Genomic DNA, 17,123 nt, shown 5'->3' on the forward strand with positions numbered 1-17,123 from the left:
TCTTTGGACTGTGGGAGGAAACCAGAGCACCCAAAGGAAACCCACGCGGTCGGGGGAGAACGTACAAACTCCTTACACGCTGCAGTGGGAATTGAACCTGGGTCGCTGGTACTGTAAAGCATGGTACTAACCACTACGCTAGCAAGCCACCCTATTGTTTCTGGTTGTTGGGGAAACCAAGATAAGATTCGCAATGGTGAGGCTGGGATGGGAGACTTTGTGTTATAAAAAAAGACTGAGATTGTGAGTTAGTCTGCGTAATGATCTTTTTGAGCAGAGATTCCCAACCCGGAGTCCATGGATTCCTTGCTAAATGTGAATGGTCTATGAAAGGTTGGGAATCGGTGGTTCAGACAAATCGGGGCCAAATGAGACTAGCATGGGAATGTATCTTGGTTGGAATCGACTAGTTGGTCCAAAGGGCCTGCTTCTACACCATATAACTCTAATCTCCGAGTTACGAATCTATCTCTTCATCTTATAAACACAACTTTTCTTAATCACGGTGATCATTTTAAAAGGTGCTACTCTCCTTTAAAAGGGGTTCCTTTGAAGCTTTCTTACCATCACATAAGACACTGAAAACACATCGGACAGTCTGCTAGTTCCTTTTCCATAGCTGGAACTTAGTCACGCAGAGCAGACCTGGTTATTTGAATATACCCATTCACAGAAATGTTGAGTTAAATAATTAATGCTAATTGCAGAATTGATCTTCAGTGGCCATTAGTCAGGAATGAACACCTGTCCAATAGTCACAATGTTGTTGATGTAAGATTATATGTGGAAAAGCATTGTTCTGCCTTCAAACCTAACAAATCACTCAGTATTTCTCAAACATTCCACAATAGAATGGAGGAAATTTCACTTTTAAAAAAAAATCTTGAGGGATTGAGTGTTATTTTACATGGCCAGCCAAGCAATAATTCAGATTGGTTAAATCAGATGCCTTTATTGGAGTCTTTACACCCCAGTGAGTGAAGCTGTAGTGAACTTTCCAGATTATCTCCTCAGCTATAACCCTGTCATAACTGAGGAACATTAACTAATGAAGATTTCTCATCTATGGCCACACACGCCGATCGTTCTTTTGCACAAAAATCAAGTTCTTTCATAAATCTATTTAGAGATACCACATGGAACAGGCCCTCCGGCCTCTCGAGCCGTGTTGTCCAGCAACCCACCTATTTAACACCAGCCTAATCACAAGACAATTTGCTATGACCTTTTAAGCCACTGAGGTTCAAAATAAATTTATTATCGAAGTACATACAGGATATGCCATCATAGACAACCCTCTGGACTGTGGGATGAAACCAGGGGACCCGCAGGACATACAAGCTCCTTACAGAGTGTGCTGGAATTGAACTCTGAACTCTGACACCCCGAGCTGTAATTGCGTTGCGCTAACTGCTACAATACTGCGGCACCGCACAATCTCACACAGTCGTGGGACGACCAAAACAAATCTTCTTCAGAGCTTCCTTTATGCTGACAAGGTGATTTTCAAAGGTATTTTTTATCCCTTCCCAATGTGTGTTATACCCAGACTTGATTTTTAAAAACAATAGACTCGATCTTTTATTTACTATTTTCAGACCTTCATGAGTGATGTGACCAAAAGGTTCTGTCATATCCATGGTCCTTTGAGGTATATTACCAATACTAATTTGATTTAAAGTTAATCTATACATAGCTGGCAGCATAAAACGGAACTTTTTCCAAATGTTTGCTACTGGGCTCTATATTACTAGAGCATACACAGTGCGGAATGGTTAAATATCTTTTCCTAAAGAAGGGTCTTGGCCCGAAACGCCAACTGCCTACTCATTTCCGTAGATGCTGCCTGACCTTCTGAGCTCCTCCAGTATTTTGTGTGCATTGCTCTGGATTTCCCTCCAGCCTCGTTGTAGGGTTGGGAGGCTTGTGTGCCTCAATGACCCAGAGAGCTATGTTGGCTGGAGTCAGGGCTTTATGCTTTGGCTCTTGGTAGGGTCACCCATGCCAAACAGGTCAAAGGGTAGAGGCCAGTCTAAGAGTGGTCCACCAGTCCTCCGGGTTCGGGGGGCTCAGCTCAGGGCTAACAACCCTGACTGGTAAAACACAACTGTTAAGGAAACAGCAATGAAGAAACCTTCAACATCTGAATATGAGGGTATTCCTGAGTCGCCACCCTGGCCTTGCATGACCGACAGTAGTGAAAACTGAGCTACTGACACAATGAAGGAAGCCCTGAGCACCACCAGAGATGGTCCTTCATTGCTGCCTTAAACACCAGTGGCGTAATGGGCAGTAGGTGCTCTGGATCTCCAGCATCTGCAGAATCTCGTATATTCACGTTTTCTCTTCTAACAAAATTATACTTTAAATGTGATCCAGTGTCTTTTCCAGTGCAGGTCATACTCCCTGTTTGGCTGTTAATGATGCCTATTGCATTGATACTAGTTCCTGGTTCTTTGATTACTAGGAACTACCAATAAAAAGAGTACTGCCCAGTTAGTAAATGCACTACACGATTCCACAGTTCAGATCCTTAGAGGAGGCAGAATATTTCTGTAGCTTACCCATAATTGCAATGAGATCTGAAACCTGCTTCCATTTCATCCTTGGATCAGAAGCCTTGTCTGAAAAGAACAATCATTTCTAAACCCTGAACATATGGGGCAGACGTAACACATGTCACTTCCAAGACTAGTTTGCAAAGATCCAAGCTGGCAAAAAACCATCAAAATCTTCTATTTAATTTCCTTCTATTTATTTACTGATAAGTAAGTAAGTTATTCCATTTAAAGACCAAATATTTTTTTTAATGTAAATGCTAGTGGGATGTACATGCCATGTCTGATTACACATACGACTGAACATCAGTATCTCTCCGCAGCAATGTACAGTAGCCAAGAATACAAGTTGTTCAGCACATTGGGAGATGTATTGTTTTTCCAGATGGAGGCTCTCTTTAGCTATTAAATTCTTATAGTTTCATATCTTCAGCATCAGTTGCATTTTTAGCACTGTGTTTGCTCACTTGTAAGTTAACTGCTGCAATTAATTAATAATGCTTTGAAATGGCTGTTAATCCTGCATGAATGCTCCCCATGTTATCGTTTGCCGTGTATTTAAGTTTTCCGAGTAAATATATACTAATTGATATCTCTATACAGCACAGCTCTGCAATTACATTGAAAGCAATGAATAAACCTATTCATGAGCAGTAATTGCTGCTGATTAAAGCACCAATCTTGGATGATAATTAATGCTGAATGAATGTATTCTATGTTTTATATTTGTAATATGAGTTTTGACTTACTGCGTGGCTCTCTGGGTCCGTCAACAGTGACTTTAATAGCTCTGTGGTAGGTGGCAACTTGAGGAGGACTGGTGAATACAGTGATTGTCAGTGTGAAGCTTTTACCTACAAGGGAAGAAATAGAAAATATTGTTTATTTTACTGTGTTTCTGCCAGACATGTCAAACATTGCAGACTGGAAAGGAAAGGGAACAGGAGGAGGGGTGGGGGGAATGGGGAAGAAACCTTCCTAACGCAGAAGGGCTTAACCATCCACTGCTGACTTTACCTTTTAAAAGCAAAATAAATCTTATTCTGAGAAAAAAAACTTTCTTGTTGCGTTTGATCTGCTTCTGATAGTAAGGATGAAAAGCATTAGTTCTAGGTTTGACCTCTATGAAACTACATCTTCTGAGATAGGGGGCCCTATAACTCCTTGCTTCCAAAGCACCCCGTGACACCGGCAAAAGATCTCTATAGCTTCCAAAGCATTTCCAAATGCAGTGGCTGGTACATTGAATAATTGTGTTCAACTTTTTTTTGTTTTAAATAAAATGGGTAACAGTGAAATAAACTTATTAATTCTGAGGCTTCTTTTTTTTTAAAATCAAGTCCATTTTCTCCACTTTTACCCAGCACACTTGTCATGCATACCACAATCAGTAATGTGAGATATGCCTGGGCTCTTATTCTGTGGCTGTCGTTACCAAATCTTTGCAGTCTGTTACATTGAGGTCAGATGCAAACACAGGAATGTTGGCTTAGTGCGTCCTTTTGCCATGAGGGCATACCTATAAACACAGGGGAACCAAGCCTCAGCGGTAAGAATCGATATGTTGCCCAGTAACGAGCAATAACTGAGAAGCACCTGCAACCTTGAGAACAAAAAATAAATCTTCTGGTCAGGTTCGTAAAGTTGTTTGTATTGTGGTTCGAACCACAAGTGTCAACCCTAATTGTACATGCCTCTTGGGAGTGTCTTGAAGTAATTCTTTGTTTTCCCGTATTTCTCACCTGTCATCTTCTCTGGGTCGAAATCTCTGTCTAACTGCTCAGAGGGTGCACATTCACCTGAAGGAATATAGGTGTCTCACTGCCACCTTCTCAGGGTCAATTAGGGATGACTATGAATCGTGGCCTCATCCCATGAGAGAATTTAAAGACGATTTCATACTAGATTAATAATGCTAAAATACTATGCACATTCCTTTTTTTAAATGAGGTGATACCCTTTCATCAACAATATTAAAACCAAGTGTGGGAATTACTCTTGCACAAATAATTTATCCAAAAATTCAAATGAACTAAGATCATAGCACGAGCACATCAAGCATTTCATTCTATTCCTTTATTAAACTCTACATCTCATCTTTATTGAATATTGACTACTAAAAAACGTGAAGGGAATTTTCAAATGAAGGAGGAATAATTCATCAAATATTGTCTGATTATTGATCAGGAGTCTTTTTTTTTGTCATTTAGAAAACCATTCTTTGAAAGCAGATAGTGTTGGGTTAGCACAACACTTTACAGTACCAGTGACCCAGGTTCAATTCCCGCCGCTGCCTGTAAGGAGTTTGTAGGTTCTCCCCGTGACTGCGTGGGTTTCCTCCAGGTGCTCTGGTTTCCTCCCACAGTCCAAAGAGGTACCGGCTGGTTGGTTAATTTGTCATTGTAAATTGTCCTGTGATGAGGCTAGGGCTAAAATGTGGGTTGCTAGGCAACGTGGCTCGAAGGGCGGGAAGGGCCTGTTTCATACTGTATCTCAATAAGTAAAGAAATTAATAAATAAGCTGACAGATAAGGGTGGAGAATAAGACTTTATACTACAAACTACTGTGCTACAGAGCAAGGAGGAATCAGGTAACCTTTCCCAAATGGGGCATTTGGGAGCGAGTAGAAGAATATCAGCCCCACCTGGCTTTTACAGCCAAGAAACAATGTCAACCACTGGCGGAAAATCAGTTTTACTGATTCAGTAACATTTCAGGCTGGCATAACCTATAAAAACCTTTGCATTTAATAAAGGGAGTGGACAGTGCGGATGAAATCATTCATTTAATCCAAGGCTGCAGAATTTGAGGCCACAGCGATATTACAGCATTTCAATGGCCCAGCTAGTATACTTTTTAAACCACATTTCAGATGCTTTTTTTTTAAGACTTTCAGGTTCAAGTTCAAGTTGAATTGTTATTCAACCATTCACAGAAATATACAAGCCAACTGGCTGGTTTTGTACATATGCCCGATTACAGGTGACACATAAAATACAACAGCTCCCATTTTCATATTTAACAGCACCATGTCTTAAAAGAGTCAAATTTAAATTTTGATGGGGGCACTTAATTCTGTTCGACGTGGCACAGTGCTCAGCGCTGCCCTGTGATGTGGTTCACTACGTACTATTGTTTTGGGACACCCTTGTGGTTCATTGTGAGAAGTGGAATCAAACTAGCATTCATCTTATTAATAATATTATTCCACTCTACATCCCTATAGTTAGATTTATCACACCAGTGCCTACTCACAAACAGAAACATGCACATAGCTAGTTTAGCAGAGAAACATTTATTGGGCAGCAGCTATCATAAGCAAGGGGCCGTAACTTTTAACTACATTATTGGTCTTCTCGTCAGTATTTTTATATATATTAATAGCACCGGATGTTAGAATGGATGGAACCCACAACACGACAGTGAATAACCCTGAGTAGATCTCTAGATGACTTGTTCAATTTGACCAAAGTGAAATTAAGCTTTTATATTGTACAATAACAATAAAATGATATTCCTGAATTGTGCCCAGCTTAACAGCAAAACATCAAGAGCAACACATACACAAAATGCCGGAGGAACCCAGCACATCGGGCAGCTTCTGTGGAAATGAACAGACAGTTGAGGTTTCATGCTGAGACCCTTCCTCGGGACTGGAAGGAAAGATGGGAGATGCCGGAATAAAGAGTTGGGGGAAGGAGGCTAACTAGAAGGTGATAGGCGAAACTAGGTGGGTAGGAAAGGTAAAGGGCTGGAGAAGGAAGAATCTGATTGGAGAGGAGAGTGGAATTTGTGTCGGTGTATATGTTACTCTGGATTTGCAACATCTGCAGACTTCCCCCTGTTTAGCATAACACTTAGTCTTACTGTGAATTTGTTTTAAGTTGGTGCTGTGATAGCTTCTTCCAAAATAAATACAGGTAACATGGATTCTAAATCCAACATGGGATGGAGAGGACGGAGGCCACCTTTTCAGAGAAAATACAATTAAGCCATGTGCAATCAAAATTAATTAAGTAGCAAATTTTATGGACTAATAATATTTTCAGTGTTACAGTGATTCACTCAACAGTTAGTGTCATCTGCAGTTATGCATTTGTTAAGTTGTGGTTAAAAAAAGCACTACACTCAATAGGATTTGGTTACTATTTTTTTCACAATACAAAATATGTCTTATAATCATCACCCATCAAATATGATTCTTTAAAGTATTCAAGTAATTATCTTAGAATTCATTTAAGTAAAATATTTTGCAGGAGCGATGTTTATCACCCAATGAACAGGATAGGCATTGCAGTTCTCATTGTTTTGAATATAACATTTTAGTCTGCACTATAAGGTGTGTGCTAATGTAGCAGATTTCTGTGGAGCTTGGAGCGAAATGTTTCCTGGAGACAGATATATTCTAACAGAATGGTGTTCCTCACAAGGCCTCCATGAATATTGGCTTACTCAAGTAAGAAGAGAATAGTGTTAGTTTCAGCCAACAGTAATACTGCCAAAATTTAAAACAGGACCAAGATACTTCGTGATGGAATATATTAGAGTGAGTCAGAATCCAGTGCAATTTTAATTGCTTATATAATGTGCAACTGGATCTTCATTTGGAATGAAATGAAAAGCAGTAAATTTAGGAAATTAAAGATTTTTTTAAATTGTCAAAGCTGAAGACTGCACAAATAATTATTCTTGTTTTCTATGTAAAAGACCGTCTTGAATCAACTTCGATTTTGCAAAATGAAACCCATTCTCAAGCCAATAAATTATGAATCATTACGAAAAACTTTAATATGCAAATTTAACTGACTATTTAAACTTTTTTTTGCTATTGTGTATACTTTTATACTACACAACTGCAAGTTAGGAGAGTTTGGTATGGTCTTTACCTGGGGCTTGTTTTTTGATGTTGATAATTGTTTGTCATGTTCAAGTACTACAATTATATAACTAAATAAATTATTTGAAATATACGTTCATCTAAATTTACTTTCCCCTTTTGGAATAAAGTAATTTTTAATGAGTAACATCTGCCAAATATTACCAGCTCATTAAAAATTAATCTCCTTTGCATATCCATGGGATATTGTGTTCTTTTGGGGGGAAATATATAATCTTCTGAGACAATTGGTTGTTGTGAAAAATAAAATACTGTTTAAAGTGATCAACGGTTTAATGTGCATCAATGAATGTCCACAGACTGCAGCCTTGAACAGATTTGCATTTTGTTTGTCCAAAATTATTCTTACAGGTTTAATTTTATTGTATCTTCCATAGATGAGAAGGTTGTGATTTTATTATATATTTGTCTGCAAAATATAAATATATTTTGATATCAGTGATAGCCTTCAAATATTATGCAGTAAGTAACTGATAAAAATTATCCCAGAATTAAATTGTAATTGTCAAAAGTGAAAACTCCAATTTATGAAGAAACAAAAATATAGACAGGTGTTTCTCATTATGTGAATGGAAAAAAAATTAGATTGTGGTGCAATCACTCACTTTTTAAACCTAAGTGTTTCTTTGAATGAAAAGCTGATAAACAGCAGAGACGGAACAAGAATGTGTGTACCAGTAATTAAGAAGTTAAAGCTGCCTCAAGGTCAACTTCGCATTCGCCAGGGTGTGATAAAAAATATCTTCCCTTGAACAATTGGTTAGTGAAAGGGTAATACCAGCAGATTTTTTCTAATGTCCCCCCAACAATGTGTTCTTTCAGTTAATAAAACATTGCCTTTTCAGCTTAATTGCTTTCTGCACTGTATTTACGATTTAAATGCAGTGCCAATTTACTTCTGGTAATCACCTTAATACTTCCATTTTAAAATCCTCTCTGCTGAAAATCAAATCTTGCACGAGAGGGAATGCACAGGGAGGACAGCAGAGTAAAGGCAATTAAAGGCATCTTTAAAGTTTATGCACCTTAAGTGCATTGAGGCTCTCACTTCTGACTGATATAATTGTGCATCTCGGTACGAGCCGTAATCCATTATATTATTTAAGAAGTCCTGCAAATGAGTTACTGTGAGTGACGGTCCTTGGCTCTTTTGAAGGCAAACGTTAACATTTGGTGTAAAAATGTAAAACAGGTCAATTTTTGAATGAACAATTAGTTGTATCAACTGGCAACCGTTAAAGATAAGTTTCTGAAAGAGAACCATGATACAGTATGTACATGATTTCCGATCACATTAAAATTAGTTCGACTATAATAATTTTACAGCCTGAAATTATTTTAATAATTTCAATATTTTCCATACATAATGAAGGGGACGACTTATAGGTGATGATGATGCAGTCCGTTAATATAACTCTCGGCATCGAACGTAGTGGAGAATGTTTGAATAGAAACCACTTAAACAGCCCCAGAGTTACAGGAGTTTTGTTTAAAGATGAAAGCGCATTATTTAGTATCACCCGCAATTATTCTCCCTTCCGTCTCACTAAAAAAAACAATAACTATTGGGTTGATCTATAATTACGATTTGGTTCAGCTGGATGAGTTGATACAGTCACAAGAGGAAACCTTCCTCATCCATTAAGCAGTTGGAAGTTTTCAGAAAACCCTCAGATCAGGAGGGGATCAAGGGGAGAAGACAGAAATGCTGGGGGTCCAAGCAAGTGATCAGAATTCGCCATGAAAAGTGCGAATAGTCCAGGTTCTAATAAAGCTCACGAAAGCCAGACTCCCAGATTCTGATCAATTTAACTCACCAACAAAACACACACAAAGATCGACAAAACGGTCAAACAAAGATCAATTTCAGATCGGATGTTTCGTTTTGTTTACAGTGCATACCCCCCCCCCCCCCACATAGGAATCGGAACAAATAGCATTGTTGAAAGGCACATAATTCCTGCAAAACCGATCATTTTAACGTCTTTTTTTATTATAAGCAGATAAATTAAAAAATATTTAATTATATTTAAAATACCAAATGAAAAATGTGAGGATGGTTAGGAGAGGTTTGTCAGAACTTTGTGTCGTCACAGATCTTCGAATCAGAGAATATATACCGTAAGATCAAATGATGATATGAAATAACGCTATACGACTTTAAATATTCTAATCTGGGGAAGAAAACACGCAGAATAGCCATCTACTGCTGTGGAAACAAAAACAACTGAAAATAATTCCCTGTTGCGGTGATCTAGTGTTGAGGAAAAAGAGGTTACTTTAACCCCGAACCCCCAGAAACCGCAAAAAGCATTTGGTGTTACTGGTGTAAATACCTCGTCCGCTTCTTCCCACAAATCTGAGGTCGTTAAATCGGGCAACCGTGTTCTTCATCACAGCCGAAGCGTTCCGGAGTTCCGCTGAATAATTTTCGTCATTCCCGGCCATGACGGTAACCAGGGTCCCATCCGGAACATCTCCAAGAGCCACGACCTGCAAGACCGAATCACCGGGGTGAGGCACTTCGAAAAGAAGGAAGCCAACACTCAGAACACCCTAACAGCTCGGAAACTCTGCCCACTCAACTAAACTCTGACATTCATGTAGGTACAATGAAATATAATTAACGCCAATTACAAACTAGCGCAGACAATTTAATTCTAACGGCATATGCGGCAAATTGCACGTTGATATGCCAGGTACACTGACGAATCTATGCACTTTTCTATATGTGCAATTAAATTAGGATTAAGCACAATTATGTGATTTTAGATGTTTGAATAAGAATTTCAGATTCAATTAAATCAACGGATTCATCCTGCATCCACTTGAGCACTATTGATGGTTTGAATGTATTACTTTGCATTGTATATAGTTTTGAATTTTATGGAAACGCTAACATCATTATTTTGCGACATTGGGCGAAGGACTCAGATTAGTTTTTCAAAAAGCATTGCTATTATATTAAACGACCTCTCCTTAGAATCGTTAATTTGTCTCTTTCTCTTTCAACTGACTGGTTATTGCATGGAGGAGTATTGCTGAAAATCTACCCAAACCCTTTGAACAGAACCTAAATATAAAGGCTAACTTGATTCACCTCAGTGTCTCGAATGCCCCGCGCTAGATACAATTAATTGTTTTATCTTTTCGTTTCTTAAAGATAGCAGATATGCAAAATTCGAAAGTGCTGAATTTACGTGACTTTTTTTTTGTTCTGATTGTGCCGAAGATAAAATGTTTACCGACAAATTTCAACCTTTTTTTTTCTTTCACGCCGTGGTTTGAGCATTGCATTCGCGGTGATATCTTTACACCGCTCAGGGTGACTTTTTTCCGATTATAAGATCTGTTGGGATGTCCAGTTTAGTGTTAGGGCCATTGAATAATAGTGGGATGGTGAAGTATAATAATTTAATCCTTTGCAAGATGTATTTAAATCTTAAAATGTCTAACAAATCCAATACCGAGTCTCATCTGTTGGAATCGGTGATCGTCTTGCCCGTCGTATTAAATGGATTGGGCGCCTTCAGCAATACGGAATGGACCAGAATGAATATGAACCCCACATTTTCCCCCTTTATGCAAGACGGTCAAATTTTGCTTGAAAACCGTCTTCTAAGAACCTTAGGGACGTCATTTTTTCATTAAGGAGCAATACAAATACAAGGATTGGCGGCGTTCTAATGCCGGTGTACAAATTATATTCACCCCAGACAGACAATGGGCACGTTATATTCCAGTGTTATGCATATGCGGTGTAGACAAATTATATTTTGTTGCGTTGCCAAATTATTAATGCATTGGAGAAGAAAGTTGTGCAACGTTTACAAAATACATTTTCGCCTCAAAAGCTCAGATTAGTTTAAGTTTAATTAGCACGGGCTGTGGAACATAAGCAAAATGCTTATTTTGATGTTTATAGCGCCATTGTGAAGTTTTAAGTGACCTCTGTGGATGATGTACTCTTTTCAATATTGTATCCTACACACACTTACACCGACCTGCGGCGGTTGTGGTTGTAGTGCGGCAGGAACTTTCCCAATTTGACAGCACACAAAAAAAAAAGTTTCAAAGATACTGACCTTAAATGCCACAGGCAGTGTCTTGTTGCACCTCCAGTGGGAAGGCAGCACCGAGCAGAGGAAGTTGGGGCTGTCAGTCCGGACTAATTCGCCTGCGTGATCCTGCAGGACATCGACCACCGTGCGGTTCTCAGGCCGGATTCGGGACAACCCTGCCGGGTTGGACTGAGTCAGTGACACTGGTTCGCTCATCTTCCCCGAGCTGGACGTCAGCGTTGTGGAGGGAGGAGTGAAGCGCCTGCTAGTGCTGGGATCTACGGGAATACGCATCACAACACTCGGGTTAGAGGATAGCAACAAGGAGGTTTCAGACAACGGCGGTCAACCGCTTCAAACGGTGGCTGCGGCTATGTAACCCTGAAGCTGTATCTTAATTTGGAGGAAGTCTTTTCTCTGAAACTTAAAAAAAATTCAACTCCTACGAACAACCTTGTATTTGAGTCGGTCAAACACAGAAGTAATCAGATCGCCTATCGAAATGTCCCTTCAGTTCGAATACGCTGAATTTGCCTCCTTCCTTTTTATTAATACACTGAATAGTCCATTTCTCCAGCTCATAGATCACTCGGAAGTATATGGATATCCGCACTCGGTGCCAGGACTTTCTGCAGCCGATCTCAGTTTGTGGGCTTTTCACGCCAAGAGTTCTTCAACTTCAAAGCAGCTCAACACCATCTCTCTTCATGTAACTCGTGGTGATCATATCGTGAAGTCTTCACATCTAAGTCCACGCGCTGAGCCAACCCCAACAGGCGACGATCACTGCAGGCTCCGTCAAAGTCTATCGTTAGACAGATCTGGGCACCTCCAAACGCGCGCTAAAAAAAAAGCTGGCGGTGCCGCGTTTCAAAATAAAATACCGAAACGAAAGTTTTTTCTCTCTCTCTATTTCTCTCAAAGGCTGCAGTCTGCTAGAGGAACATCCGCGTTGATTGCTCAAATCCTTGGGTCTCTTTCAGAAAGTTTGCTTGCTTGCTGATTGAAGCAAGGAAGTGCGCTGAGCTGCCAATATACGGTCTCCGTCACCTAACCTAAGAGGCGCTGCCGCTGAGTGACAACGCTTCCAGCCACTCGCGTCCCGCAGTTTTGTTCTCGAAACTCTGGCTGCCAATGAGAGCCGGTCTCGCCCTGCAGAAGGCTGATCGGCCTTTAAGCCCAACCCCATTCAGAACCTTAACGCATTTTTGCATTTTATTAATATGTTTACATAGCTGACAAAGCTTAATAAAAATACAAAGAGTACTTTCCTGGGGTATATATCGATAAGCTGTTTACTTTGGGATATCTTATATTTTTCCTAATATTAATAAGACCACTACAATTTGGGGGAAACAATAATTAGAGGGATTGATCGGGGGGGGGGTAGGGGGGGGTAATCCTATAGGCTATATGGGTAGAATTATCTGTATGTCCATTTCGGTGACCACAGGCATCTGAATACATTGAAAGCTTGCATATAGTTTTATATATTCGTATAAGTAGCAGGTCACCTTTGAATATGATCATACCTTCTTTACATAAATGTTTATGGCAATGGTTCGACGTGCCACTCAGCTGTAAGTAAATTAATGATAAATATAAATATGAATATGAAAATAAATGCATTTTAATGCAGGGTATTGTATTTTTAGTATGGTTGAAATGATTGTGGGTGTACCTTTAATAGTTGACTAGCCGCCCACTCCATCAGTGAAGGGGATCATTAAAGTGTCGTCATTGCAACCAGGCGACGATAAATTTAAAAAAAACTATATGGATTTAATGCTTGTTGGGGGGTGGTGGGAAGAGTATAGAAGTTAGATAATTATTAGCATCCTCTCAGGAATGAGGTGAGAGGAATTATTTATCATCCGTTCAAGGAGCAAGCATTCATCACGGTCCATGGCGCCTTGAACTAACAGGCACACAATATTCGACTCTTTTGTGATTTCTTCAGTTTTATACAAACTCACTGTGCGCGTGATTACTAATTAAATATGATTCATTCGTCTCAATATAGTTTGAAACCACGTAAGATAGAATTTCGCATCTTGCTTCAGTAGAAAGGCTGCAATCAGATATCCCTCCCCTTCAAACAAAAGAATTGCTTTAATTTGGTATCAGTTGGTCGGCATGGCGATTCTTCTTACAAAAATCGCAACGCATTGCTTGTTCCAAATCGCCTGATCAACTTCCATAAAGAATATACATCATTCCTATACTCAAGATAGACGCTCAGAAGAACAAAACTGTCATCACAAATTCAACCCCAAAAAAAGCAACTGGCTTGTTTTTAGTCAACTCTTCCACGCCCCCAGTTACACAATATTAAAAAAGTCCGGGTATTGAAATATTGCATCAAAATTGCAGAAATCTTCATATAGAAACTCTAAACAAATAGCAGCTGTATAAATGTTAAAGCTAATCTTCATAAAAACAAATTACTGTCTTCCTATTTTCACTGGACGGGGAAGGTGAGTTTAAAAAGGGTATGATAGTTTATCAGATCAAAATCAGCCCTGAAATGCAACACGTTTTATTATGCCCAATTAAAACTAATGTTTTGTTTTGCGGTGAATATCCACTGTGATTTCTTTCTGTAAATTCCGCTCAGTCCGCCCTGACCATTTTAACCGATACTGGGTTTACAAAATATATAGCTCCTGGTTTCAAATGACAGGTAGGGATAGAGAATGGTGACAGATTGTTTGTTAAGTGCGGTGTAAGACCTGTCAATAACCTCCACCATAAAATACCCACAAGAATTTGCCATAACCCGCGTGGTGACAGTGTTTGTTCTCTCTCTCTCCTTCTCAGCTGTATGGGGCACTGCTGCGATACCTGCAGAGTGGCGCTGAATTCAGAAGCTACTGGTCACTTACATACACTGTCCAATTTTGATAATGTTTTCACCTGAAAATTACTGTACTGCGTTAACTTCACGGCGGTTTTTGTTTTAATGGCGCATTTCCAAAGATGACAATATATGAAATAACAGACCCCTCGTGTGCCCCGTTTCCTCCAGTGATATTCTGCACACTCCCAAATCCGCTCCTTGCTTTTATCCCCCTGTCGCAAGGCAAGGTTCTCTCTCTCTCTCTCTCTCCTCTCTCTGCCAGGGCACTCTACACTGGTTTTCTAAGAGTAACAGAAGACTCCATATTTCACCTAAAAGAAATACATCGATGTTATTATTTAAACTGTTTCTTTTTGGAGAATTCTAATGCAAGACCGCCAACGAAATGTCAAAGAGGACGTTTTATTGATAATATAAACTAGGTTGAGGCGGTGGGACACGAGTTCCTTCATGACTTAGTGCTTCGGTGCATGGTATACCAAGTTGGGTTTTCGTGGGACCACTACTTAGCCACAATACGCCTCGTGTTTTTCAGTATAAGTGTATTTAACGAAAGCAAGTTTCCCTGCTAGAAATCACACACACCAATAGATGTCATTATTTCAGTGTTGTGAAACTAACACCTCAAATCAGCCTCCTGCAACTTCCTCTAAAGATCCCTGAAAATCTGATTTCCCGCCCATTTTTGTTTTTGATTCTGAAGTGGTCGAATTAGAGGTGGATTTATGATCACTCCGCAACGTATCAGATAATGTAGCTTGTTTACAAATATCTTCCCGTCTAGGAATGCGATTTGGATTTCCAATTTATTTAAAATTGATTTTAAAAGTATTTAGATTTCAAATTAAAAACAATAAAAAACGCCTCACTGGATTGACCGAACGTAGAGTAATTCCGCGCCGTTCTACCCTTTTGATAAACATCCATACGCTCTTTCCCCCTTTCTCTTTTCTAAACAATTCACACATATCGCACTATGTGGAAAAAAATTATCCCCCTTTATTGTACGTGTTTGTATTGTATGTATGTGTTTTAGGCTGGACAATTAATTCTTCACAAAATCAAGAAGCTTTGAATTAATTCGCCACAGTCAAGAGATAAATCTGAACTCTTTCCGACTTTCTCCAGTGCTTGGGACGGACCTGCAATTTATATCACAGTTCCTTCCAGCATGGAGTCATTTTACCGAAGCCGGTGCCGATTCAAAACAGATCGCACCAACAATAACAGCAACAAAACTCTTTTGGATTTTATACTTTTTAATTTAGAAATTAGATTTCAACATATTTTACCGTTTTAATTAGGTAACACCTCCTTGAAAATGTTGCAAATTTACAAAAAAAAAGTGACAGTCCCAAAAGGAGATCTCAGTGCAGTCGGTAATTATATTTTAATCAAATTTGCACTTGAAATATTCTATGAGAAGTTGCTTTCGACAGAATGACAGCCAGCATGAGAACGACGCGGCCGTGTGCAAGAGCGCATTTCCTAAATGAGACAAGGATCCTTTGGTGTTCAATCGTTCGCGTCCAATGACACAATGCGGGCGCTAGTTGGCGCCTTCGTTGTATAGATTGATACCCTGTCGAACTGAGCTGAGCCTACAAGTAGACGCATCTCCGACCGCTCAGAGAGTGAAATTAGTGCGTTTGTCGTTATTCAGTGTAAAACACTTTTAAACGGCCGTTTTAGCATCTACTGTTTCGAGTTAATGTAGCCGAAAAATATACGTGTAGGTGAGATTCACACATGTAGTTGCAGTTCAGTTTTTTAAAACTTCTGTGCGTGAAATACAAATCGACACTATAAATCTCATATGCTACGTAAGCGACATATGCAGATTTCACCAGCAGTGCGAAAACATCGAAACAATATCTGTGAAGGGTCTCGGCCCGAAACGACGACTGTTTACTCTTTTCCATAGATGCTGCCGGGCCCGCAGAGTTCCTCCAGCATTTTGTGTGTATTGCTTTGGATTTCCAGCATCTGCAGTTTTTCTCGTGTTTGTGAATTCACTGGGCCAATGAATACAAATCACTCACGCATCAACACTATTCATTTATAAACTTCATTCGTGGAAATTGATTGGTGGTCAAATTTCTTCGCGTGAGTGGTAAGGAAATGCTCTTAACTGTACGGAATAGTGCAGCTACGTGTACTTCGTCATCATCCACTTGATGGTTTCTCGTCTTAAATGCAGCACATTAGATGTAGTCAAGGCCAAACAAAATTTATCAAAGTGCATATATGTCACCATACGCAACTCTGAGGTTCATTTTAAATACATCGATAGATTAATAACCAATGAATAATCAATGAAAGACCGCCTAACTAGGGCGTTCAGCTAGAGCGGAGAAGACAACAAACTGCAAATACAAAAAGAAAAAATACTAATAACAAATAAATAAACAATAAATATCGAAGGCATGCGATGAAGAGCCCTAAAAGTGAGTCCATTGGTTGTGGAAAAATTTCAATGATGGGGCAAGTGAAATTGAGTGAAGTTATTCAAGAACCTAATGGTTGAGAGGTAATTAATGTCCCCGAACCTGGTTGCGTGAGTCCTGAGGCTCCTGTTCCTTCTTCTTGAATGTATTCGTTTAGATGAAAGGGTTGTCATGCAAAAATTCACTGGAACCCAACACAGTTCCTAAAGGTTAGTGTACATGGTTTGTTGGTGATCTGCATTGACATAATAGGACCAATACCCTGCTGCTGTGCGGCGTGGCTCTCTAAACGACAGCAG

The 17,123-nt window shown here is 39.5% G+C and overlaps 1 protein-coding gene across 2 annotated transcripts in view; it reads right to left on the bottom strand.

The window, feature by feature from the left end:
- The window catches only part of runx3 (RUNX family transcription factor 3), a 210,384-nt gene that overhangs the window by 76,969 nt on the left and 116,292 nt on the right, over positions 1–17,123 (bottom strand). For both annotated transcript variants that reach the window (XM_063034017.1, XM_063034018.1), the window contains 3 exons: positions 11,542–11,795; positions 9,793–9,949; positions 3,308–3,412 (listed from right to left, as the gene is read on the bottom strand). In XM_063034017.1, coding sequence (XP_062890087.1) covers positions 3,308–3,412; positions 9,793–9,949; positions 11,542–11,795 — 516 coding nt within the window. The remainder of the gene's footprint in view (positions 1–3,307; positions 3,413–9,792; positions 9,950–11,541; positions 11,796–17,123) is intronic.

Source organism: Mobula hypostoma, chromosome 26, assembly GCF_963921235.1.
Source record: "Mobula hypostoma chromosome 26, sMobHyp1.1, whole genome shotgun sequence".
Lineage (NCBI taxonomy): Eukaryota > Metazoa > Chordata > Chondrichthyes > Myliobatiformes > Myliobatidae > Mobula > Mobula hypostoma.